Raw genomic sequence first — 27,537 nt, 5'->3', positions numbered from 1 at the left:
CTTAAGAAGAAGGAGGTCTGTTTTGTATATCTGTCGTGGGATCATCTCTGAACCAATCAGTCTTTTCCAAACTATCTAACATTGACATGTTCTTCCTTAAGTTGGACTCATCTCTTTCAAGCTTGCTTGGCCATAAAGTTCTTAGCTGGGGTTTTTCGTTGGTTAGCGTAGACTTGCTGGAGCCTGGATTGTATGGTTCTGGATTGGTGATTTGGGGTCTGAAATGTTGAGTTCTGTGTGGAATTATGTTTGAACAAATCACCTGGAAGATTCATTTGTGTTTGATTCGCCCTCAAATCCTACACATGAATTCATCGGATTTCATCAAAAATATCTTCATTTGTGTTCCGAAGATGAACAAAGGTCTTACAGGTTTGGGACAACATGAGGGTGAGTAATAAATGACAGAATTAAAAAGTTTGAATGTATTAACTAACATGAACTAATAATGCAAATTAATCTTTGTTAATATTAGTTAATAAAAATACAGTCGTTCGTTGTTTCTTCATAGTTCACTGTGCTTTAACTAATGTTAACAAATAAAACTTTTGATTGTAATAATGTATGAGTAAATGTTACAATTTATATTAACTTAGATTAACAAGTGCTGTAGAAGTATTGTTCAAGTACTGTAGCTAATGTTAACTAATGAAACCTTATTGTAAAGTGTTACTGGATAATCTTTTGTATATGTCCTATCCAAACTTCCTGTTTAATAGGAAATACGTCAACGGCGATTTAATTTGGGGTTGTTAAAAAATTAAATTTTCAAGGCTTGAGAAAAAAAGAATGGTCACAATGGTCAATTACGTCTGTGTAGCAAAAAATAAATAAAAAATTGGTTAAAAAATAGTGCAAGAATGCTGTGTGTACAGCCATCAGTATGCATTATAGTAATAATTTAAAATAACAATAATTTTGCATAGATGCCAATATGCATACGTCCTTCTAAATGAGTTAAATGACTCTGTTTCAGGAGCGCTGCTTTGAAGGTGTTTAACTTTCATGACTGTGTGTCTCAGTGCAGGTAGAAGTTACATTAGTGCTGAACAGGCTGATGCAAATGCTCAGTTGAGTGTTAAATTGAGTTTCCTGCCGATCAGGCTTTAGGGACCAAAGAACATTGATTTTAATGCAGATATGAAAGAATAGAGATTAGATTTCAAGCCAACAATACCAAAGATTCAGAAGTTTGAATACAGCACTGATCGAAACTCTGAATTTACGTGTATGAAAATACTGTGGATTTGTATTTTTGTCTGGAGGCTGTCTCAACTTTTCAAACTACTTTCACATTAGAGTAATAAATGCCGTGTTTATTCGTCCGTAGTCTCTGCATTAGATCATGAAACGTCAGATGCATTAATGTTTCAAAATGTCAAGCTTCAAACTGATTGGCTGACTTTTACAGATTTTACAGAAGTCAACTGGCACAGTTTTTGATCTTTTTGTTTACAATTTAGTTCCTGAATTTTTATTGAGTTGCAGGATGCAAAATAACAATTCTAATTTGAACAGGGATTTCTTTTAACTTTTTTTGAACGTTTATTTAAATCTCCTCCAAAAAAAAGTTTGGATGGATGGATGGATGGATGGATGGATGGATGGATGGATGGATGGATGGATGGATAGATAGATAGATAGATAGATAGATAGATAGATAGATAGATAGATAGATAGATAGATAGATAGATAGATAGATAGATAGATAGATAGATAGATAGATAGATAGATAGATAGATAGATAGATAGATAGATAGATAGTTAGATAAAGTCAATTCAGTTTGAAGAGCTCCAACCATTTCTCTTACCTTCTTCTCTTTGCTTGAACTTATTTTGTCCATTAGATTGAAAGATAGAAGTGGTTGAAAGTGGACAAAAGAGATGAATTTAAATACCTGGTGTAAACTAGAATTTGTCTCCCTTGTCTCCTTGTGATCCTATCGACCAAAACGCATCTTAATACCAGGTGTAAACAGGACCTCTGAATCTCCAGACTTCCAAACTTGAAACTCGAGTACTTTCTGAGTCAGTGTTAGAAGCCCAGACATCAGTCAGTCAGCATTTCAAGCACACCGAAAGAAACCTTTCAGCTTAGAGGAACTCTTTCTTCTGACTAAAGGTGTGTTTATACTTTTAAAGAGCAGAGTTTTGAGCGAGAAAGAAAAAAAATTCTCCTTAAACATTGACCTGCAGGGCTGAATTAATCAGGATTGAAAGCGGGTTCTGTTCCGGAAGGTGAAGTGTGACGCACACAGCAGACTTCACCTTGACAGAAATTGATTTTTTATTTTTTTTTAGCTTCCTGGGAAGATTTTGCAGAGAATTTGTTTAATAAACTTTTTATCTACTCAAAAAATAATCTAAAATATTTTTTGGGATCAAAAATACAATCATTGTGAAATATTTTTATGGGATAAACTCTTTAACAAATAATATATGTTCTTTTTTTGGTAGTGATACCATGGTAATTTGTTAATGAATGATTACCATAGTCATAACCATGGTATTTATATGATACATCATATAAATCCAGTACTTTTTTTGCAAGTGCAATGGCCTATCGATGTCACTCGGTTCCTGTGATGTCATAAAAAAAAATTAAAAATACACACGCACTCACACGTACGTACATTAAAAGCACACGAACACACAACAATCCAATGGTTGCTATGCTATCGGTACTGAAACTCAGACTGCAGTTTACAGTGGTTTTGTGATTCTCTCCATGTCTCTGACTGTCTTTCTTTCTGTTTCTTTGTCTCTATCTCTGTCTCTCTCTGTTTGTTTTTGTCCTCAGCCCTCCTGAAGGAGAAGAATCACCCGTAACCTCTCCAGACCCCCAGAGACAAGAATGGTTCGCTCAGTACTTCTCCTTCTGACTTTTGCAATTAAAGAGCATGTCGACCAAACCAAACAAAAAAGACAAAAAAGTAATACATTATTTAACGACACATCCTTTCATTTGTTCTTTTTTTCTCCCCACTGTGAATGGGTTTGTTGTTTTTACAGTGATGATAGGTATGTTTGACATTTCATTTACCGCAGTTTCTATAGAGTGGTGCATACGCTGCTAATTGCTATTTGTTAAAAGAGAGAGAAAAAAAAACAGTATTGTCTCCTCTGTATCTAATTTTAGAATGCCACCGTACTGACTTTGTTACAGTTGCATTATCAATTTTGGTAGGATTAAACTGTTTGTATGGATGTCTCAACACAGATATAATGATGTCTCACTAATTTTAAAATAAATGCATATTTTATATTTATATTACTGGTGTATGCGTAAGAATAAATACTTATTGTGACATTTAATAAAGTGTGTCTGTTATGTGAGTGAACTTTTACCATTCAAGGAACCAAAAGCAAAGAACATATGATTTAAATTGCCTGTATTTTCATATACATCAACACATATTGCCCTGAAAGAAGAAACAATAAACACTTTTATTGTCATTTGGCTTTTTCTTGATGTAAGAACAGTTACTCTTGCAACGAAGAATCAATAATCGGAGATGAGAGGTAAGTTTATGTGTAGCTTGAATTTATTTTTAATTATAAAAAAGTGTTCATGACCTGCAGAATGGGAAATAAGAGAAACCAAAAGTGCTACATTCCCTTGCTGTTAATTTTCAATCAAATTAAATGTTCTTGTAATTTACAAGCATAAGATTTTTTTATTATTATTAATTTTGTTATACGCTTATAATTCCATTTAATTAATTTAAATAGTGTACATTATGTATAACTTTCTACATTTATTTAGAATATAATTTAATACATTTTTTCCTTAAGTTAATTTAAATAAATAAAAGACACAAAAATCGATTAAAAGTCCATTATCAGTGTAATTTCCATAAAACTAAAGGGACTTTTATACTGGCGGTCAGAGGGAGATGCGGAACGTCATCGACATCCGTTTACTGGTTTATACCAAGTCCAAAAACGGGGGGGTTATTATTTATTACATATCATATAATTTATCAGCGCCAATATAGACATAAAAAAACAAAACATATGAATGGTAAACTACTTTTACAGTATTATAACGGGATTAGAATCAATTATCTTGTGCTAAAATCCATAGTTTGTTTACACGTGCTCCCCTACAATCCAGAAAGAGGAAGAATAAACCGCCAAATCTGAAGACACGGACAGGAAGAAACACCCATGTGTGAATGTTGTTAATGTACATAACTGCTGCTCGTCCACCCAGGTATGTCAAATATAGCACTGTAAGCAATTAAATATTAATAGTTATTATTATTCTTGTAGTTTTCAATTGTTTGTAGAAGTTTGCTCAAGAGAGCAATAAGGACAACGGAAATGGTTTGAATGTCTGTTAACTTAAATGCATGGTATTCTGAACTAATACTACATGTCAGGCAGCAACAGCCGTGGCCTTTATCTAAAACTTTTGTATAATTGTTTATACAAGTTAACTCTACACTTTTATTAATGCAATTTTATGACCTCAAATTAATTAAGAAACTGCATGAAACCTTTATATTTGTACTCAACAGAGTAATGTATATTCAAATATATACATATTTGTCATTTTTTTTAAATATGAAATAAAAAGAAACGAAATAATACATATTTTATATGGAATTTGTTATCACGTTTAAAGTGTGTGTGTGTGTGTGTGTGTGTGTGTGTGTATATATATATGTATATGTATGTGTGTGTGTATATACACACACATTTATATATGTATGTGTATGTATTCACACAGTCACATACAGTACATGTATACGTAGTAAAAAAGTAATAAAATATAATGTAAATTAATATGGAAAATATTGTGCAACATTTAATTCATACTTTTGCATTAATCTGAACTATAGATCAATTGATAATTATATAATATTGGCCATTCATCATCATCATGAAAATCCTGGAAATATTAAGGATAATTTTTGTCATAGAAATTTCTATAGTCACTATTTTGTGATTCCTTAGCAAATTTGTCTGAAATCTAAAAAAAAAAAAAAGTAATTTTTTAATTTCTTAAAAATACTTTTTTAAGTAATTGTCTGAAGTGATCAAAAATGACTTGAAAGGTTTGGTCTTTCACACATTAATTGGTCAAAAACTGTTTGAAAACAATGTTTCAAACAATTAAATTGTTAAAGATTTTCCTAAATAAATTTGTAAACGTATCAGCTACCATGATACCCGAGTGTGAACGGGTTTGTAAAGATGAACTGTAGTAAGTTATATATACAGACAGACCCATCATCCGCTGCTCTCTTCCAGAATACTTTGTCTAAGTGATCCGGTTCATGATGCTCAGTCCGGATCAGGTGTCCTTGATAGGACTGGTGTTTGAGACTTACGTGATGGAGCACCACAAGAGTGACGTCCTACAGATCTTCCAGGAGGCCAGTGAAGATACTCACTATCCTGTTGTAGTGAATGCTATGACCTTATTCGAGTACAATATGGAGGTTGGCGAGTGTTTCAATGCGTTCCCCAGCCAGGTCCTGCCTATATTTGACAATGCCCTGCACAGAGCGGCCCAGACCCTATCTCAGACTTCTTCCTCACCGCAGGGGAGTTTCAACCTCAAACACAATCTACATGTTCGTATATCAGGTAAGCAAGCGTGAGAACATCCACTCTTTTACACTGACACCTGTATCAGGGCTCAACAACGAGGATTTTATACATTTGCTCTCTGTATATTCCTGACCAGCCTGACGCAACACCCAATTACATGAGTTTTGAGGAGTGTTTTAGAAAACTGTTGGGAAAATAGCTTTATTTTGGTGTTTTTGTTTGGCAAAGCTAGTGGTGCAGAAATTGCACATTCCACCTTTATTCACCTTTATTATCAGGGAAAAATATAAGAAAAAATATTATGTGTACAAAACAAATCCAAATCAATAAATACAGGGATAAATAATAATAGGATAATAATCATTAACACTTTACACTGACTATAACAAATAATTGTATTCAATTTTATGAATGCATTATATTTGTTTGTTTTAATTGTAAGAAAAGTGATTTCTAATCTTAACTATTCTCATTTTACCTTTACAATAAAGCTTGAATAATATCTTTCATTATGTTCAAACCATTATTACATTCATATATAATACCTTATGTAGCATTATAATAATGTGATAATTAATACATAATGTTGTATATTATATTCAAATATTTTTAATTAAATTAGTTATTTATAAAACATTAGTTATTTAGAATTTAAGTAAATAATGTTTTTCTTTGTATATTATTTCTAATCTTAACTAATCTTGTTTTACCTGCATATTATATTTCTTATATATATATATATATATATAAAACATATTATATATTATTATGTAATAATTAATACATAGAATTTAAGTGATTTTTTTTCTCTCTGTATATTAAATCTCTCATACCTGTAAAGTTTGATCCATATTTTTCATTAAGTATTCTCAAAACATGATAACATTTATACAGGATTATTTCCTTACACCAACTATTAATAATAATAATATGATATATCAATACATATTAATGATATATATTCATGTTAATATTTATAATTATACAATATTAAATGAAAAAATGTTTCAAAGTCATATTTTATATTTCATTTCAGGGAGAGAGTGAGAAAGAGAGATCAGTTAAGCATGAATGTTTGGCATTGATTTATTAATGAAATTCTCAGGTGTTTGCAATTTATCTATCCACTTATAATAGGAGGTACTAAAGTGTGTTTGGCCTGACAATGATGTGCTCTATGTACTGTATACTCCATAGAATATGCTATAAATGTTACAGCTCTAACAAATGCAACCATTAGGCCTGTTTGTGCACAACAGTAAACAGTTCCTTTATTTCCAGTATGACATGTACCTCCCAGTGAACATAAGTGGCTTGTATATGGCTGACTGTTCTCTTTGTGTGACTGGTAGATCTGCTGCTATAAAGCCGCAGAGTGCCTCCAACTGTCTGCTTCATTTGCTCTTGAACGCTTGCAGCCTATTAGTTTGTCAATGCAACACAGAGGCTGTTTCCCACTACAGGCAATTAGACCCCAGCACACCGTGGCAGACAGCTCATTTGTCCTGCCGTGAACTGTTATCTGTTATCATGGTCGCTTCCTCTGATCTAGTGTCATATAACCTGCACGATATGCTGATGCATTCTTCTCTGTGACAACAGTCTCGTTATGTTGGCTCGCGGTGTGCAGGAGCTGGAGAGAGATCAGATGAAGCTTTTAGAAGGTGGTCAGGTGTGAGCGCAAACACTGCATGATGTAACAACAAGATGAGCAACGGCTCTGCAGGAAGGTTATTGATCCGGATCTGAGGACAGGGAGGATGTGTCATGTGAGAGGTCGGACAGACACAGGCTTTCTGAGAAAAGAACAGCTGAATGAGGCTTCAAAGGAATAGTTGGGGAAAATTCTGTCAGTATTTGCTTGGTATGTGGTGTAGGCATCAATGATTCCTCAAATTGTGTGACTTGTTGGGGAAACATTTCAGTGCAGCTGGTTATCTAACTGATAATTGGCAGCAGAGTTGTTATTAACTGAAAGTAAAACTATTAAATAATTTTTTGTTCATTGAAATAAAGCTGAAATAAAATATATTAGATGTAAGACTTGGCAACTAACTGAAGTTGAAACACTAAAACTTTATGGCCTGGTTTCACAAACAGGGCTTAGATTAAGCCAGGATTAGACCTTAGTTTAATTATGACATTTGAGTAGCTTTTATAAACAGGCCTTAGAAAATAAAATTACTGATGTGCATCTTGAGACAAAACAATGGCACTAACATATTTTAAGAAAGTGGAAGTTGCTTTCAGTTAAAACAGCTCAAACATGCATTTTAGTCTTGGACTATTTTAAGCCTTGTCTGTGAAACCGGGGTTAAATGAAATAGAAATTACATCTAAACACAAACAGTAATATAAAAAAAAATATATATATATATAAAAATGGCAACAGCACATAAAAAACATGAAAATATAAATGTAAACACTAATTTAAAATATTAGTAAAATCTATAAATAATATTAAAATATAGGATATAATATACTAAAATGAAATATATATATATATATATATATATATATATATATATATATATATATATATATATAATTAATACTAAAATTGCACTGCTTGGTGGACTATAAAATTGTGCAAGAATCTCATTATTGCTTTGAGTATGGAGGTACGCAAGTCATATGTGATCCTGGATTACAAAGCCAGTCACAAGTTGCACGGGTATGGGTCAAAATTATCAATTTTGCTTTTATGCCAAAAATCATTAGGATATTAAGTAAAGATCATGTTCCATGAAGATATTTTGTAAATTTCCTACCGTAAATTTATAGAACATTTATTTTTGTGAGTGAAAGCTGCACAGTCGTGAACATAGAGATTTTATGTGGGCTGTTTTGACTTGAGCTAGTAAGCAACCACATAGCAATTCACTAAAAACTATTCAAAACACTTTGCAATCACATAACAACGCCCTTACATTGTGTCATGGGCTTTCGTATGTGTGAGCAGCACTCATTTAAACCAATGTAATTGTTATCTGAAGATGGATTCAGTCAAGAAGACTGCTGTAGGGAGTGTGTCAGCAATAATCAGCTGACTGACCTTTCCTGTTCCCTGGATGTTTTATCCTGTTTTGTGGACAATGGGAGAGTTATAAATAGCCTGAGTGCAGACTCCACTCATAGATCCAGCGTGCTGTGAATATGAAAGGGGGTCTGAAAATAGGACACACAGCCATAAAAAGCACATAGACCGTTGGCCATATCACGATGAACAACCACGTCATGTGTCTGAATGCTTTCATGCTTTGGTGAAGGTCATTAGAGAGAAAAATTGTGTATCCAGGTGGTGTCTCTGCAGTCCTGGGGGGTGACATGTCTGTTTTCTTCCTGAAGATATGTGATGATGTGCCTGTATCATAAAGAAGGTCAGGCTGGACAATATACAGTATTTTTTACATTTTTAGTAAGATATTTAAATGTTTTTGAAAGTTGTCTCTTATGCCCACCCAAGGCTGCATTTATTTGGGGAAAAATTTAGTAAAAACAGTAATATTGTAAAATATTTATTATAACTTTTTTTCTATTTGCATATATTTTAAAATATCATTTATTTCTTTGTTGGCAAAGATAATTTTTTAGCATCATTACTACAGTCTTCTGTGTCACATGATCCTTCAGAAATCATTCTGATATGATGATTTGCTGCTCAAGAAACATTTTTTATTATTATCAATGTTGAAAACATTTGTGCCGGCTAAATATTTTTGTGAAAACCAAGATATATATTTTTTAGAATGCCTTGTTAAAAAGGAAGTTCAAAAGCTATAATTTTTTTTTGTTGAGTTATTTCTTTTGTAACATTATAGATGTTTTACTGTCACATTTGAGGAAAAAATTATTCATCCTTGCTGAAGTATTATTTCCTTTCAAAAATCTGACTGAGCCTGAACGTTTGAACAATGTGTGTATGTATGTATATATATATATATATATATATTAATATGTAGTTAAATATTATTTTACCTACATATAATGAAAATTTGTAATACATGAAAAGTGGGAGCCTTTGAACATTTTTTAGTGATTATGTGAGTGAATCGTTGAATCAATTCATTGACGTTTGTGCAGTTTGAACTGATTCATGTAAATGTCTAATGACAGTCTTTTTAGAAAATCTAATGGTCAAAATCATTAAAATAATTTACATTTTTTCACTAAGGTGCGTATTTTAATCAAAACCATGATCACGAATATATCATGAATATTCAGTATTTCTGCCAGCCGTAATCTGCTTATTTAAAAACTGCAGAATGACATACAGAGTATGAAGATTGTTTTAGATGACGTGTAGGCAGAGATGGGAGGTTTGTGTTTGATCCCTGAGGTATGTGGGATGGATTGTATTGCATTGTGGCGAAGCCAAGTGCTTTTCTCTCACGTCCTGTAGGAGATGATTGCCGTCACCTGTAATTACACGCTCTTCATCTGTAGCCCTGCAGACATGACTCATCCGAATAAACACACTTTACTCAAACCCATTTTCTCTGCAGCTTCTACAGTCTGTATCTGTGGTTAGAGGGGAGAAAGAAAAAATTAATGCAAGTTTATTGCCTAAGTAACTTTGACATTTGATTCTTCTTTCTTTTATGTTTTTCTATGATGCAACCATGCTGGACCAGGCCATATTCAAATATTGAATGTGCTCCGAGTTGATTTATCATGCAAGAAAGTGCAAGAGACTGTAACTCCGCTTTTGAACTTTTCATTAATGAATATGCAGTGCCATCTAGCAGTTGGAGACCATAACTGCTGAAACGGGAGCCCTAAAACAGGGCTCTACAGTGCGAGTAATTCACTAGCATTTGCGCCTAAAAATAGTTATGTGCGAACTTGAAAAATAATTTACGAGCACAGTGCGCGAGTGACGGGCTGTTCTCAATACACTGAACAACAGCGCGATTAAGCGAAGCATACCATTGAATTCACATGGAAAGCAAGCAAGAGGACGGATCTGCGCGATGTGAACATTACATGATGACGCGCTTAACTTAATTCAAATGAGAGCGACGATTCGCAACCAATGAGCCAATCACTGAAATAATGTGGGAATGTGCGGGAACTGCTGGATTTTAAGTGAGAGTCAAGTGACTCCTCCCAACAGTGCTAAAAATAAAGGTGTGAGAGCGTGTTATTAACTAACGTTACATGTCAGATATGATGACGCTACTGCAACACGCATCACGACAGATGAGCGATCTATTCATCAAGCCAACGCGCAAACTGCCGCAAATGAAAGTGAAAGTAAGTAGTAGACGCTCAACACACAAACAATCATATTCATTAATAGTAAAGAAACGAAATTATATTAGGCTAACTTACCAGTGCTGCTGTCGCTGCTGATTTTGAAATGAGCTTATGATCAATAAAATGCAGCTAATATGTAGGCCTACATTAAATCTGCATATAGCGCGGGAATAGAAGATCCGATTTATTAGGGCTGGGTAAAAAATATAAATTTCTCGATTTCCAGTTGGTGAATGAACATTGTAGCGTGCATCCCATCCAATAAAATCGCAATAATCTTTGTGCTTTGTTACTATTGATATAAAACAAAGTCTCAGATTTCAAATTAGGCTACGTCCATTTTCTTATGAAATTCAAAAAACATAAATAGCCTCCCGTTTTGGCGCTGTGGCGTGAGATCGCTGTGGTGCAGCTCAGCTCAAGAGCAGCAGCAGCGCAGAGCGAACATGATCTTCTCTTCCAACTTAATACCAGTTACCCGCGAAATAAACATGAATGAGCATCTGAAAGTGTATTAAAAGGTAGAGTACAACTTATCGAATTCCGTATCATGTGACATGGAATCGCTCAATCAGTGTTTCAACCGTGGAAAGACGTCAGTAAATCAGCTTGTAAACAATGTCATGAAACGTCACATTTACCTCACAAAAAACATATCCAGTGACCATAAACTCGTTAGTCAGCTAGAAAAATTTACTCTAGAGAGTAGCATTCTGCTAAATATATGCACCATATTACATATTCATTATAATTTTTTAATGTTCTCCAATTTTGAATGCATGTTTGAATAACTTTGGCAGGTTTTTATAACAGCCCCCATTTAAATGTTTATATTTCATATAACTTTATTATTATAAAAATAAATAAAAGTGTAATTTAAGTGTTTGTATACAAATCAGTTCATTTTTACCTTCAATATCATAGTTGCCTAATGAAGCCTAGTAGGCTACAACTGACTCCCATAGTTTACAGCATTAGTTAAGAGATTTGTTTTCCTTGAGAAAATTTGCCATGTATTGTACCTGATATCCAACATAATCAATATTGAATCGAATCGAAATCGAATCGAACTGTGAAATTTGTGTCAATACCCAGCCCTACGATTTATATCAGTTTTGCGAAAAACACACACGTGACTAGGTGTAAATGGAATCATTTTGATCAGTAAAAATGCATGAGGTGACCAGTTGTAAAGTTGTAAACAGGCCCCTACACCATAAAAAAAGTCAAGTAAACACTTAGTGAGCTAGATACGCAACACAGTATGGAGCCTTAAGTCATTATCTCAAAAGACCAAGTGCAAAAAAACAATACAAGGAACTCACGCACACTATCAATACTTGCAAATGAGTATCAAAATTTTATTAGCAACGTTTAGGTCTCACCAAAAGACCAAGTGCAGAAAATGAAATTACGACCAAAACAGTCCACACTGAGGACAGGAAGATGACAAAAACTCATTTTTGAGGTCAACTTAATGTAGCCTACTGCACGTACTGCAAAGGGAAAAAGCAAGCGGGCATTTGTTTTGTTTTTAGCACTTTATACTTTATTGAGGTGTTCATTCTTTTTATATATTTTGAAGTAAGCTAAAAATAATAATTACATAATTATTAAATGGGTAGTTCACCCAAAATAGAAAATTCTGTCATTTATTACTCTCCATCATGTCGTTCCAAACCCGTAAGACTTTCACTCATCTTCGGAACACAAATGAAGAACTTTTTGATGAAATTGAGAGATTTCTTTACCTCCATTGACAGCCTACACAACTACCACTTTGATGCTTCGAAAAAAAAGTTCATAAAAAGATCATAAAACTAATCCATATGAATTGAGCAGTTTAATCATCTTTTTTCTCTGTGCTCCTATATTTCTTTGTGTGCTCCTAAATTTTTTCATTTAGGAGCACATGTACTCCTTGGGAAAAAAGTTAGCGTAGAGCCCTGTAAAAGACTGTCGTGGAATAACACTGACACCTAGTGCTTTATATAATGCTTGCTTATTCCTTCAAGAGAAATAGTCCACCCAATAATGTAAACTGTCACCAACTGAATATACATATATCTTTCTCTCCTAATAACTGATTTACTACACATATGCAGGTTTACCTATGTGTCCCGAGCTGACCAGAGATCACATTCCTAAAGCTAGAGATGTGGGCCACTTCCTGTCCGTCACAGGCACAGTCATCCGCACCAGTGTGACCAAAGTGCTGGAGTATGAGAGAGACTACATGTGCAATAAATGCAGGCACGTGTTCTCCGTGCAGGCTTCTTTTGAGCAGTTTTACACCTTCACTCCACCCGCCAGCTGCCCCAATGAGGATGGATGTAATTCTTTCAAACTCACCTGCCTGTCAGGGAGTGACGCCCCTCCGGCCGCCTGCAAGGACTACCAGGAGATCAAAATCCAAGAGCAGGTGAGGCACCAGGGATGTGCTTTATTCAGGGACAGTCACCCTGGAGCAACCTGCTGCTGAAGAAATAGTTCACACAAAAATGAAAAATCTATTGACCACTCTTTTTTTTTATATATTACCCGAGCTCTAAAATGACATTTTAGGTATCGTAAAAGTAGTCCATACGACTTGTACACTATTTTCCAAGTCTTTTGCAGCCAAATGACAGAATAAAAGTGCCTTGATATGCAACTCAAGGGATTTTGAATAAGTAAAATAATAAAAAATGTCATTAAAATGAAATAATTATAAATAAAATATGCATACATGTAGATGTGAGGTAAACACATTTACCCATCTAAGAAAAAATAAGTTGTGTTTATTTCTACATATTCAAAAGCTGAAAATTTCCTTACCAGCGCTCCTTCACTAACAGGTACAGAAACTGTCGGTGGGCAGTATCCCTCGATCCATGCTTATTATCCTGGAGGATGATCTTGTGGACAGCTGCAAATCAGGTAAATGCAGAGTATTGGTGGAAATAGAGTCCAGTCTGGAGTTTATTTCATGTATTTACTGGCTTTAACAACTTGACAGTGCAGGAATGAGACTTTTGCTCAGTCCTGCTCACCGGTAATACTGTGTACATGACTGGCTTTATTAGATTTTCTTACGAATGAATTCAGAATGAAACTTTCTGTTGTTTTCAGTTATGTGCATTTTTCCTATACAACTTATATATAATGCCTTTTTAACATCATATTACACTGGACAGTTCATGCTGTTCATTTTTTAAACACTGTTTGCTTGCTGTTTATTTGTACTTTTTTTCTACTGACATAATAATAGTAATATCCCTCAGGGCAACATCATGTGTCTGTTTCCCTAATGATGCTGTCATGTGTTTCTCGCAGGCGATGACATCACAGTGTATGGGGTTGTGTGTCAGCGCTGGAAGCCGATGTTTCAGGATTGCCGCTGTGATGTGGAGATTGTGCTGAAAGCAAACTATATCGAGGTCAATAATGAGCAGTCCACCACAGCACTGGTGCTGGAAGACATTCAGAAGGAATTTGAAGAATTCTGGGACAGTCACAAACATGACCCCATTGCCGGTACACAGTTGGTGTCTCTTTAAATATCGAATCTGGGAAACTCAGTTTAGTAGTACAAATAAGCAGTACGGCATTTTCAATACCATGTCTCTTCGGCATTTAAAAGAGTCCTCTCTTTCTTATTGCTATCCAAACTCAATTACAGTCCTTGTAGAGGAAGTTGAGTTGATGAGGACCATGAAACAGTGTTGTAATCTGTTTCCAGTGGTGTTTGCTGAGGCACAACATCACTATTAGGCTACTATTGCTCATAGGGTTATTGGATCAGGGATTTGAACAAATCTCTGACTGAAAGTATTAAATGTTGGCATGTAACTCACAGTTTACTTTGTGCTGCTGCGCACAAGAATGATACTTCAAACCATGTGGCTTTTTGAGGAAAAGTGGTTTATTACTTTTCTACACAGTCAAATGTATGGAAGCTTGTTTCCGCCATGGAATAAAACCATTTAAAAGATAATTGCGACTTTTTAGCTCATAATTGCGAGATATAAACTCGCAATTCTGACTTTTTTCTCACAATTTGCGAGTTTATATCTCGCAATTCTGACTTCTTTTGCTAGAATTGTGATATAAACTCTCAATTGAAAGCGAGTTATAAAGTCTTATAAAGTCTAATCTGAGGAAAAAAATACTTTTCCTTCGGATTCTTCGATATTAATATTGAGAGTTTATATCTCACAATTCTGACTTTAAAACTCACGCAATTCTGAGGAAAAAAAAGTCTGAATTGTGAGATAAATATATTTTTTATTCTGTGATGGAAACAAGCTTCAAATGTATGAAATCATACATCAAACAAGATGTATGATTTTCACAAGGTGTATGTTAGAAAAGGTTGGGAGGTGGAGTAGGGAACTACCTGGTAATGGATTAGAAACTGCTCAAATAACCTAAGCGTACACCTAGGACACCCTAACAACCCCCTCAGCAACACCCAGGCAACTGCTCAGCACCATAGCAACCTCCCAGAAAACCCTAGCAACCACTCATAATGTGGGACAGCTCATGGGATTCAGTGTGGTTTTATGAATCATAATCTCTCTTTCTCATTCTCACTCTCTCTTGACATTCTGAAGGCAGGAATGAGATCTTGATGAGTCTATGCCCTCAGGTGTTCGGCATGTACGTCGTCAAGCTGGCTGTTGCTATGGTTTTGGCAGGTGGGGTACAGAGAATAGATGCGTCTGGAACTAAGGTGAGAGGTATGTGTTCACACTCCACATAATGGACAGTCTGACATTTGGGCTTATCATGAAAAAAAGTTGAGAGGTGTGCTTGAAAAGTGTATTACTCTTGTGAATAAATCTGAATAGCTCTGACTCAAACTATGCGCTCTGGGTAGGAGAGTCTCATCTGTTGCTCGTGGGCGATCCAGGCACTGGGAAGTCACAGTTTCTGAAGTACGCTGCTAAGATTACACCGCGCTCCGTGCTCACTGCAGGAATCGGATCTACTAATGCAGGTTCCACACGTTCTTCTGAACCTCACTTTACCATCTATCTCATTGACATTTGGAATAAGCAATCACACTAGGGGGGTGTTTTTAATAGCATAATTGTATATATACTTTGCTTTTTGAAGTACTTCACTATTTTTTGAAGCATGTGGTATTTCTACTGTGCACAGTATGCACAATTTCTGTATATATATTCAAATTGTGCCGGAGAATCACTGAGAAAAGGAAGCAGAAGTTCACTTCACCTGACACAAATCATAAGTTCTCCCTGCAACATCTTGATATGCACAGATTAGTGGTTTTAAATGCAACATAATATACTTTTGTGAAGAAATTTATATATATTCTATATGTATATGTATATTTCCACATTTTATTCATCAAAGAATCCTATCAAAATTTCCACAAATTAAGTATATTTAAAAAATATATATATATTTAAAATGTATTTTAAAAAAGTATACATTTTCAATAACTTAGACTTCTTTCAAAATCATTTTAAAAAACTTAGTGTATATGTAAAAAATATGAATTGTTTAATTCTTCATAGTCAGAACCCCTAAAATTTGTGATAAGTGATAATAAAATAAGTGATAAATAGGTGTTTAATATAAAGATAAATATGATTTGGTTTCTTTACTGTTACTGTTACATAGTTGACTTGTAACACTCCTGAGATGAATTAAACAAACAAACAAAAAAATGCCAGAGCCAAACTTTGTATAGCACTGAAGTGGTTTGCAGTGTCTGATGGGTACATTTTCTCGCCCACCTCCTATGAAGTTAAATATTTTTGCACATTTGTTTGCAACAAAGTTTGCTACACTGCTGTATACACATACTCTGTATTTTTTATTTAGAAAAATACTAGGCAATATTAAAATTTCTATTGTGCAGTAAGCAATTAGTGCTGTTGCGTCATTGTTTGCATGATTGTGAAATGCTGGTCAGGTCTGACGGTGGCGGCTGTCAAGGACTCAGGAGAGTGGCACCTGGAGGCAGGAGCGCTCGTTCTCTCTGATGGAGGTCTGTGCTGCATCGATGAGTTCAACAGCATCAAAGAGCACGACCGCACCAGCATCCATGAGGCCATGGAGCAACAAACCATCAGTGTCGCTAAAGCTGGGTGAGTGCTGGGGGAGGAAATGATGTCACATGCATGAGTCTAGAGGGGGAATACGGATTTTCTCAGATACATTTCTTGCATTTTCATTATCCAAAAGCTTGTGAGCATCACATTAAATCTCCCACTTTCCTCTTTTGTAGAATGGTGTGCAAACTGGACACAAGGACCACCATCCTGGCAGCTACTAACCCAAAGGGGCATTATGACCCTAATGTGTCGGTTTCCGTGAACGTGGCTCTCGCGAGCCCCCTCCTGAGCCGCTTTGACCTTGTGCTGGTTCTGCTGGACACTAAAAATCCAGAATGGGACAAAATAATCTCCTCCTTCATCCTACAGAACAAAGGTTTGTCCCAGAGAAGAGCTTTGCTTTGTAATATCAGACTAGTATGATATAAATGTAATGTTATGTTATGTTATGTTATGTTATGTTATGTTATGTTATGTTATGTTATGTTATGTTATGTTATGTTATAATAATATGAAGGGACAAATATGAAATATGAATATAAAGAAAGTAAAAAAATCCAAATATATAGTTACAACTACATATTAGGATGTACGTATATATATATATATATATATATATATATATATATATATATATATATATATATATATATATATATATATATATATATATATATATATTTAGACCTATAACTGAATATTCCTATATTTACCTATATTTACACCTATATATTAAAAATGTATATTTTATTTATTCAGGTTTGTATATTTATTTTAGACTTAAGTATATATTTGGATTGACATAATCTTTTTAAATTAATAATATTATAAAAATTGGTAAATATTTATATATTCTATATATATATATATATATACAGTGCAATGCATAAGTGAATACACCCATGCTAAAGTTGACTAAAAAGGAATAAAAAATCATATTTTGGAAATTGAACTTAATGCCTTAATTTAAAAAATTAGGAAAAATCCAACCTTTAAGGACACCAATTTTCTTTGTGAATGAATAATGTATCGTAAATAAATAAATGTTCTTCCTTAAAATACATGGTGCATAAGTGAGTACACCCCTATGTTAAATTCCCATAGAGGCAGGCAGATTTTTATTTTTAAGTATTTTTTTTTTTAATTTATCCTGATAAAGTTCCCTTGGCCTTTGGAATTAAAATAGCCCCACATCATCACATAGCCTTCACCATACCTAGAGATTGGCATGGTTTTATTTCAGTTAGCCTAAAAGCTAGTTTGATTTGCATTGAGAGATGATCTTATGGAAAGTACCCCATGCCAATCTCTAGGTATGGTGAAGGCTATGTGATGATGTGGGGCTATTTTAATTCCAAAGGCCAAGGGAACTTTATCGGGATAAATTTAAAAAAAAAAATACTTAAAAATAAAAATCTGCCTGCCTCTATGGGAATTTAACATAGGGGTGTACTCACTTATGCACCATGTATTTTAAGGAAGAACATTTATTTATTTACGATACATTATTCATTCACAAAGAAAATTGGTGTCCTTAAAGGTTGGATTTTTCCTAATTTTTTAAATTAAGGCATTAAGTTCAATTTCCAAAATATGATTTTTTATTCCTCTTTTTAGTCAACTTTAGCATGGGTGTATTCACTTATGCATTGCACTGTATATATATATAGTATATGATTATTTTTAATAATAATAATAATAATAATAAATGCCTTCGCATTTCAAGACCATTGTTACAAAAGGTTTTTTTTTTTATGTTTTTTTTTACACATTTTTAACTAGGGTACCTTTTACATTTTTAACTTGGTATTTTACATGTTTTTGTTTACATGGCATACAAGAAAATGCAGTTTGTAAGGCATCATCTAAAATTTTATTGGATCAAACACACCCCTATCCAGCCCAATTGCTGGTTCATGCCTCTCTTGTGGGATTTGTTGCTTGTTCGGTCTTCGTTATTTTCTCAAGTGATGCCACTTTGATAGGAAAGCCTGTTCCCTCGAGGGCTGGATCACCCATCATTTGGCTTAGAATCTCTTTGATACTGAGTAGAAGTTAATGGTGAAGCCTTGCATATTTGTTAGATATTTATAAAATATTCATCTTAACATCTCTCTCTTTATCTCAACTCTCTTCCTTCGTGATTTCCCCACAGGAGCTCCAAGTGAGTCTTCATGTTTATGGAGTATGGAGAAGATGAGGGCCTATTTCTGCCTGATCAAGACTCTTAAACCTAGCATAACACAGGAAGCAAACACCATCCTGAGCCGCTACTATCAGCTTCAGAGACAGAGTGACAGCCGAAATGCTGCGAGGACAACCATCCGCATGCTGGAGAGTCTCAGCCGCCTAGCTGAAGGTCAGATGCTAACATCTAGCATATTATCTGATCTTCTGCCCTCTGCTTTTCCACAATAAGTTGTTATTTGCTAGAAGCCATATTCAAAAACTTATCTGACTGTGTCTCTGTGTGTTTCAGCTCATGCCAGGCTGATGTTCAGAGAGACGGTGACAGTAGAGGACGCTGTTGTTGTGGTGTCTGTTATGGAGTGCTCCATGCAGGTAGTTTTATTAATGCTGATGCTACTCTATATTCCTGAAGCTATATTACATTTTTGAGTTGTGAGTAAGCATTTTTTTTCTTTACCTCAGGGAGGCGCTCTACTTGGAAATGTGAATGCTCTACACACCTCTTTTCCTGACAATCCCTGTGAACAGTATAAAACACAGTGTGAGGTTGTGCTCGAGAGGCTGGGATTGACTGAGATCTTACACAAAGAACTGCTAAGACTCTCGAGGTAAAGTGAATCATACATACACACACATACCATTCAAAAGTGTTTTTTTTTAAGAAATTAATCTTTGCTTTTTTTCAGCGAGGATGTATTAAATTTGATTTGAAAAATTGCAGTTACAAAAAATGCTGTTAATTTGAACTTTGAGGGAAGAATCCTAAAATGCATCATTGTTTACACAAAAATATTAACTAAAAAAATATTTAATATTAAAATATTAATAAGATTTCTGAAGGATCATGTGGGACTGGAGTAAAGACTGGAAACTTCAAGAATAAATGACATTTTAAATTATATTCAAATAGAAAACAGTGAAATTACTGTAAAAACACAATATTACTGTTTTTACTGTATTTTGATCAAATAAATGCAGCCTTTGTGAGCATAAGAGACTTCCTTCAAAATAATATTTAATTGCAAGTTTAATATCATTACTGGTTATGTTTTTTTTTCTCCAAATATTAAATTAATGAAATTTAATTATCAGTATGAATAAATTAAATTGTGATTTTAAATTAGCATTGCATAAATGTTTATGTGATTATATTAAAATAGTCAATAATACATATATTACTTATGTAGTAAATCATTTACTAAATAGTTTATTTCATTTCATTAGCATTGTTTTTTATTGATTGTATTTAATATTTCATTAGTAATATGAATCAGTTAATGGTAAATATATTATATTACATGAATTATTTGCTTTTAATTATATTTATACGTTTAAATAGTAGGCCTCAAATTCATTTAGTATGTGAATTTAAATCAAAATGGCGAAATTTAATAAATAGTTTGCATCACTAGATAAGCTATTACTGCCGGTCACTGAACATTTCTATCGTAAAACAGTTGTCTAATACTTGCATCTTTCCGCGAACTCTCGTTGTGTTGTGACAGTGACAGTAAGACCCGCCTTCTTTGATTTGATTGGCCATCTCGATCATTTTGATCTTTTTATCTTTTTATCATCCTGATAACAAAAAGCTTTACTCATTCTATACTAAAATGATAATATGAGAAAATATGAATTCTTTTTTATTTATTTATTCATAGCTCAGACAAAATTAAAGCAATAAAGGCTTTTATGTTCTTGTAGGCTACAGAGCAGAAGACCGGACTCCCCTAAAGGTACCGAACCACGTAGTGACCTCACCATTGAGCGTGCAGCTGTTGAGAATCATGGTAACCGTGATGTGACCACTAATTCAGACGCTGACCTGGACTGGTTCCACTCCTTATCCAGCCCGACTGGTACCGGCTCCATCATTCACACCTCCACACAGAACACTACGACCACACTACGCCGTGCAGTGTTGCCTAGCAACAGCCGTTCCAACCGCTGCAAGGGTTCTGCGTGGGAGAAGGATGAGGATAAATCCACAGTTGAAGCTGTAGTGGAAAGGGGCTCCAAAAAGCTCAGAGGCAAACGACTGAAAGAGATGAAAGCGGCCCTCCTGCTGAACGAAGTAACAGTTTTAGGAGGAACTGATGATGATGTGTTCTCCCACAGTACACCCATGACAGGGAAGAAACCCTCAAAAAGGAAAAACACAGCCATCAGTCTTCCTGACACAGACCAGGAGGCTGATTTCAGACCCGAGAGTGGAGAGGATTTACGCAGGAGACTCACAAACTTCACATTCAAGCCAAGAGAGAGAATGTGTCATGCCGATCAGTCGGTTGTAAACTCTAACACAAGTGCCAAAGTGGCGGTGCAAGAAGGGGCGAAACCTAGCGCACCTCAGATGAGAGATAAACAGGCCGAGAGGGAGAACCAGTCGAGCTCACTTCCTCCAGCAGAGGGCAGCAGAGCTAATAACATGCTCCGACTGGGAACTCGCAATAAAAACAAGGACGTTTCCTCAGAGGTCTTGAATGATGAGAGCACAGCTCAGAAAGGGACGTTTGAGGACACTGAACATCAACAACAGCTGCTGCCGAGATTGAACAGCCTCTCTCCAGGTGAGAATAATGGTAACACTAATAAACACCCACAATCCTTACCAAAGACAGGCCACCCAAAGACTAAGGTGGCCAGCTCCACTCTGGACAAACTTTCCAGATTCTCTTTTACGGGCTTAGCTGAGGAAAAGACTGGAGATGAAACAATCCCAGCTCCACCGGAGCCACAAGAAGCCATAAATGGCAGTACAAACAAAGTGGCAACAAGCACAGTTTTCGAAGACCAGGAGATCACAAGCACTCAGAGCAGGACAAATATAACCACAGATGTGAAGAGCAGCGCACTGCAGACGGGCAACACGAGGACAGAACCCTCCGACAGACAGGAAGAATTCAGAGAGAATGCTTCAAAGAAGAGGAGATGTTTTGAGTTGAGCTCCGGAGGATCCGCAGGACTCCTTAAAGGTTTTTCACTGTTCAGCTCGTCTGTCATAGATGATGAAGATCTAGACGCTGACTGGAACTGATGCAGCAAGAGACGTTTGTTGTGTGTAATACAAGTATATATCATTTATATATACATATATACTTTTTTTTGTGTTTAAATGTTAATGCTTTTTTTTTTTGTAAATATCAATAAAAGTTTTGTCTGGCTTTGTTTTCTCAAAAATTCAGTTTATACAGTTACGTGCAGTTAATATAGTTAAAGCTGCAGTCCGTAACTTTTGGTGCCCTAGCGGTTAATAAAAACTGAATGCTTCTTGCGGAAGACCATTGTTGCCGGAACTACTTCTCTCTGTTTATGTCTATAACCCCTTTTCCACCAAAAAAGAACTGGTTCGGAACTGGTGCTGGTTCAAAGTTGGTTCAGAGCCCAGTGAACAACGTCGTTACATCACTGTGTACGTTGCCATAGGCTACGTCTTAGCTTTCCTAGAAACGCTTGCGCCAACTTCAAGCATAACAATTAAAATGGCGGACTACTTCGTCTTTCTGCAAATGTTTCTCCTGGCGTTGCGATCCTATATTGGGATCAGAAGAAGACGTTTTGAACACATTTGTGCTGCTCATCTGGATTACTATAGACGGAGGTTACGTTCGAGAAGAAGTTCGACAATAACCAAGCCCCAACGTAAGCATGACGTGGTAAAAGAACGGTTCTAGTCCAGCAAAGAGATGGTGCGGCTTTGGAACCAATTTTCCTGGCCGAGAACCGTTTTTTTGGCTGTCGAAACACAAAGAACTGGTTTGCGAGTAGACACCGGCAATGAACCGGCACCAGCTCTGCCTTGGTGGAAAAGGGGAATATGACGAGTCAAGCAGGTTCTGGGCTACTCCGCAGTGGTACGACTCGTACCAGTCTAAAATAGTCCAAATATAAACACTTATTATAAGTGTACCGTAGTGATTCAGGATAAGACAAAAACACAGTTTGGAAAATGGATTCATGATGTACTTGCTCATTATATACATTTTGAACACAAAACGTTACGGACTGCAGCTTTAAATGTACTTAGATTTATTGTTTATATTTTCAAAGCTTTTTATAAATATCATCAAAATATAAGCAATATCTATTGCCTTTTTCCCAAAAATCTATTGCCCAAATTTTGAAAAGGATAATGTATGTAATTCATTTCAGTTGTTATTATTATTTCTTATATTTTCATTTTAGTATTTTAAAAGTTTATTTTTTTCCAGGCCAGTTTATTTCTAAACATCTTAATTCAAACATCAAAAACTTTTTAGCATTGCTCTTTAAAAAAAAAAAAAAGATAAACATCTCACATCTGCAACTTATAAGCAGAACTGTTGAGAGTGCTATATTATGCACTTTTGTTGCATTCTTCTTTTATGAGTGCATTGCCACTGTTGCTGCTGAATACTAAATAGGTTGTAAACTTCTTGGTGGTTTTGACATCATAATCATGATGGTTGATGAATTATCCATTTTTGGGTCTGGGTGGACTAAGGAGGCCTAAATGTTTTATTTAAAAAAAGCGAGAATAGTAATTTATTCCCCTTAAGTGAATAACCAATTCTAAATGTATTGTAAAACAATACAAGAATCAGGCCAGTTACAGTTAACAACAGTGAATGTTTAATTGACGTGCAGTGATTTATTGTTCAACAATAGCTGCACTCGGCCAGACTAATGGTGTCTTTCAGCTCGTAAAGTCAAATAACCATCCAAACAGATTCTTGGATGCTTAGCTGACGCTGTAAGATATGTTTTCAGGCTTGAACAATTCACCCCATGGGAACAGTGAATGACACCTTGGTGAGGAGATGTTGTCTATCGTCATGGAGATGGATTGCATTCCATCGGGAGTTTAGGGATGAAGGTGCTGCAGTAGGTGATAATAGGATCATACAGGCTGTGCCATTTCCAAGGTCAAAATCATGGACAGTTCTCAATTACATTTTGCTTGTTTATCATTCAAACCTCTTCAATAGCAAGAAATCAAGTTCACCCTTTTTGTTTTTTTGCCGTTTTGTACAAAACAGGAAATTAATCTTCTATTTAAGCAATTTTAAGCATTGTCTTTATAATCAAGGATGTGCTTTTATTGATGCATCTGTTAATGTGTGACCATAATAAGCTTCTGTTTTGTTTTTTGAACCAGTTATGAGATCATTTCCATTGACTGGCTGAGTTACTAGTGAAGTCTAACCTTCTGTTGGAGAGGGTCAAGGTCTGTACAGCTTCAATGTTCCTTTCAGAGCTGCGGTCTAGAGAGGCTGAAGGTAAGATGAGACGTTAATGGATCCTAAACTTGCTGCAGATGGATCACTGGCCTTATCAATAATGAAGCATTATTGATTTAATGCCTCTGAATGTGCCACCACAGATACCCAAAGCCCCCAAACTCACGATTACATCATTCCTCTGGCATCTTACAATGTCTTAGAGGATTTCATTTTGGGATTTTGTAATTTTTTAATGCATTTTAGGGCAAAATATATGTCATTTTAGTCTGACCTGTTTAATAGATAGATAGAATGACAGATATATACAGTTTAAATAGTTACATGCAAGTTTAAAGACTCCCTACACATTTTTTATGTTTTTTTAAAAGGTTTTTTAAAAGGTTTTTGTCAGTGTATATATGTTACCGGTCCTAACCGCCCTGAGCGGGACTCGTTTTCATAGGCTACTCCTTACAAATTTTCAAAAAAATGAAGATTGTAAATGAAAAGATTAGCTAAAAGCCTTTTGCTCTTCAGGTAAGAAGACTTGAAGCTTTCAGTTTCCCGTCAGGTTATTTTGACAGTTTTAAAAGCCTTGGATGTGTTGGCGCATGTCAAAAACACATGTCTGAATGGGTTTGGTGTCTTAAGTGAACATCTGAGCACCTTCTTTAAACCATATTCTGTTCCATTCTGGAGAGAGTTTTGTTTGGCAGGACCCAGCATTTTACTTTTAGGCCCGGTCTGAACACTCTTCTTTTATGGTAACTAAGTCATTTATGCTGCAAGTTATTTGGGACAGGTAATCCTATGCCTCAAGGTGTTATGATCTACTTCAGTTGCATACATGATCACATGAATGGGACAGAACTAAACGTGTTGCTCTGACAGTTGGGGTGTAGCTAGATTGCATAAACCCAGAGGTGTAATATGAATGTTGTTTGTGCAGCTCTTCACCTGGAACGCTGCAGGGGAAAAAACATCAATCACTGCTGGGAATGGCAGGATTATGCAGGCGTTAAAGAGCAAGCTCTATTCTGCTTTAGAAAAGGCTAGTTTGTACTATTTTTCTGATAAATAGCATGTTTTTGACATGACAGGCATGCATGTGGCACATTAAATGTGTGTAAAGTTGGGCAACACATCCTCTGTACGGTCAGCCATCGCCTGTTTACTGGAAAGAAAATTGCTGATCAAGAAACAGTGACTCACACATGTTAGAAAGTTTGTGAAATGTGCAACATCCTTCTGGGTGTCTCAACAGCGTTAACGGAAATATTCACAGATGAAAGTTCTGTTATTAGTTATGTTGTTCCAAACCTGCGTGCAGTTATTTTCCCCCAAACCTTCAAAGAGCACGGACTCTCAAGTTCATAAAATTAGTCCATAAAAACTTTTTAGAGCTTGTCATATGTAGCCACTATGAACTGCTGTTGGTTGCCAAGAGCTGAGTGGCGATTCAAGCAAACCGAAGTCTGCTGTTGTTCCACAAACACTTCATAAAGGTCCCTCTGACCTAGACTGGTATTGATCTTTGACTATGCTGTCTAGCATGACTGTTGAGACCGGACGTCTCCTGCTGTGATGTGTTTAACAAGAGTCCCACTACTGTGGCTCTGGAAAGCTACAAAGTCAGAAGTCCTGACCTTTGCAGTTCAAACAGGAGCTAATGGGCATCCAACAAAGACTCTTTTGCCAATGTTTTATTTTTGTTTTACCACAATTCATGCGTGGAAGCATCAAAACCCAAGATCCAAATAACTGTGAATTTTAGTGACACTCGAAGGCAAGACCTTTTGTCACACCTATTCAAAAGAGTCTGTGATGTTTCACGTGTTCTCATTGGCTGTGGTTCTCCACGAGGTAACGTATGCTTAGCAAACACCACTTCCTCCCGCTACTTCTGCATAATGTGCATTTCCCATGTCGACCAACAACTGTAAGTTTTGCATTTGTACAACTATATTTTTCTTTTTATTGGAACTGCTTGTAATTTTCTCCTTTCCAGGCCGAGTAATATGGGGCATTGCTATTTATGTCGACACTTGAACTGATTTAAATTTGAAAATGGGCTTTGAGACTCTTATTAATGAATGCTGTTGACCTTTCATGCTTTGCTTTTGGAGATAAAGATCATGTCATAAGAATGAGAATGCCAGAATCATGTTATACTGAATGTGATTGATCCTTATATTCAATTGCGTTTCATTTGTGTATTTTTAAGAAGCAAAGACTTTTGTTAACAGCGTCCAGGTATTTTAAGCAGGAAGTCAAGCTTATATATTTTAAGTATAATATATTTTATATTAAAAAAACAAGTATTGGCTTGTACTTTGGCTTGGCTGCAGGCTGGTACTGTTATAATGGATAGTATATGCGTGTGCAGGTCCACTGTGTTATAATGCAGCCACTGGTTTCCTGGCAGCGAGACAGGAAGTGGGGGTTGGGTGCAGTCTGCACTAGTTCGATAAAATTCACAAAAACACTGATTCTTGATGCCCTGGTTTGTACGTCCCACACGCTCCAAACCTCAGGGAATTATTCATGTGCTGGTTCTTTCCCAAACCAGCCCACGATCTGGTGGCAAAACACAGGAGTGAAGTTGTGAACATTGGTGGCACGGTGTAGCCTACAGGAAATGTGTTGTTTGGGTCGGGTAGCAACAGGTTTCATTCATCTCCAAGAGGGTCAAAGACCTTTTTTCTGTAAAAACACGATCGCTGGTTAGATAAATCAGGCTGGTGTTTATGGAAAATATAGTAGAAATGTTATCTGACTCTGTGCCAGTGTTGATTTTAATCGGTGGCAAATGATTGTGTAATATTGTTTTGTTTCACATGCAGTATATTTTCCACAAATGCTTCTAAAATTTACCGCTTATCTACAAAATATATATAAATATATATATATATATATATATATATATATATTGGCAATTTTTAAATAAATGTTAATTGTGCATTCCCTTGCAAAAGTCACTGTTGTGAGTGATCGCTAAGGTGTTGCTATGTGTTGTATTGTAATGCATTACAATATTGTTTTACTCCCTAATAAAGTAACTAATCACGTGGAAAGTAACTTTTTTGTGGAAAGTAATCCATTACATTACTTTTGCATTTGGCTTCTTTTTTATGTGGGCTGGCCTTGCTTGCTTGTTTTTTTGATAAATAAATATAAAAAAAACACAAAGTTCTATTTTTTTGGTAAATGTAAAGGCTCTTTCACACAAAAGTGAAATGAATAAGCCTCAGACTGAC

General features: G+C 35.5%; 1 protein-coding gene across 2 annotated transcripts; it reads left to right on the top strand.

Moving 5' to 3' along the window:
- Positions 1–4,138: 4,138 nt before the first annotated feature.
- Positions 4,139–22,243, top strand: mcm9 (minichromosome maintenance 9 homologous recombination repair factor). 2 transcript variants are annotated; one of them, XM_081379457.1, is made up of 14 exons: positions 4,150–4,216; positions 5,260–5,598; positions 12,927–13,243; positions 13,659–13,740; positions 14,137–14,337; positions 15,417–15,542; positions 15,683–15,802; positions 16,748–16,922; positions 17,063–17,265; positions 19,045–19,248; positions 19,369–19,451; positions 19,542–19,687; positions 20,784–20,815; positions 20,897–22,243. In XM_081379457.1, exons 2-14 carry the CDS (start codon positions 5,286–5,288, stop codon positions 22,114–22,116), a joined length of 3,222 nt encoding a protein of 1,073 aa, XP_081235583.1. In that variant the 5' UTR covers positions 4,150–4,216; positions 5,260–5,285; the 3' UTR covers positions 22,117–22,243. The 2 variants fall into 2 exon arrangements, with proteins under 2 accessions (XP_081235582.1, XP_081235583.1); XM_081379456.1 differs by having other exon boundaries at positions 4,139–4,216; positions 20,784–22,243.
- Positions 22,244–27,537: the final 5,294 nt, after the last annotated feature.

Source organism: Scardinius erythrophthalmus (assembly GCF_964197995.2).
Source record: "Scardinius erythrophthalmus genome assembly, chromosome: 11".
NCBI classification, from domain to species: Eukaryota; Metazoa; Chordata; class Actinopteri; order Cypriniformes; family Leuciscidae; genus Scardinius; species Scardinius erythrophthalmus.
This window is presented reverse-complemented; position numbering and strand designations above follow the sequence as displayed.

Coding starts and splice junctions, on each gene's coding strand:
- mcm9 (XM_081379456.1), top strand. CDS start 5,286: ATGATGCTCAGTCCGGATCAGGTGTCCTTGATAGGACTGGTGTTTGAG. Junction 15,803..16,747: donor AATCGGATCTACTAATGCAG/GTTCCACACGTT, acceptor AATGCTGGTCAG/GTCTGACGGTGGCGGCTGTC. Junction 17,266..19,044: donor CTTCATCCTACAGAACAAAG/GTTTGTCCCAGA, acceptor ATTTCCCCACAG/GAGCTCCAAGTGAGTCTTCA.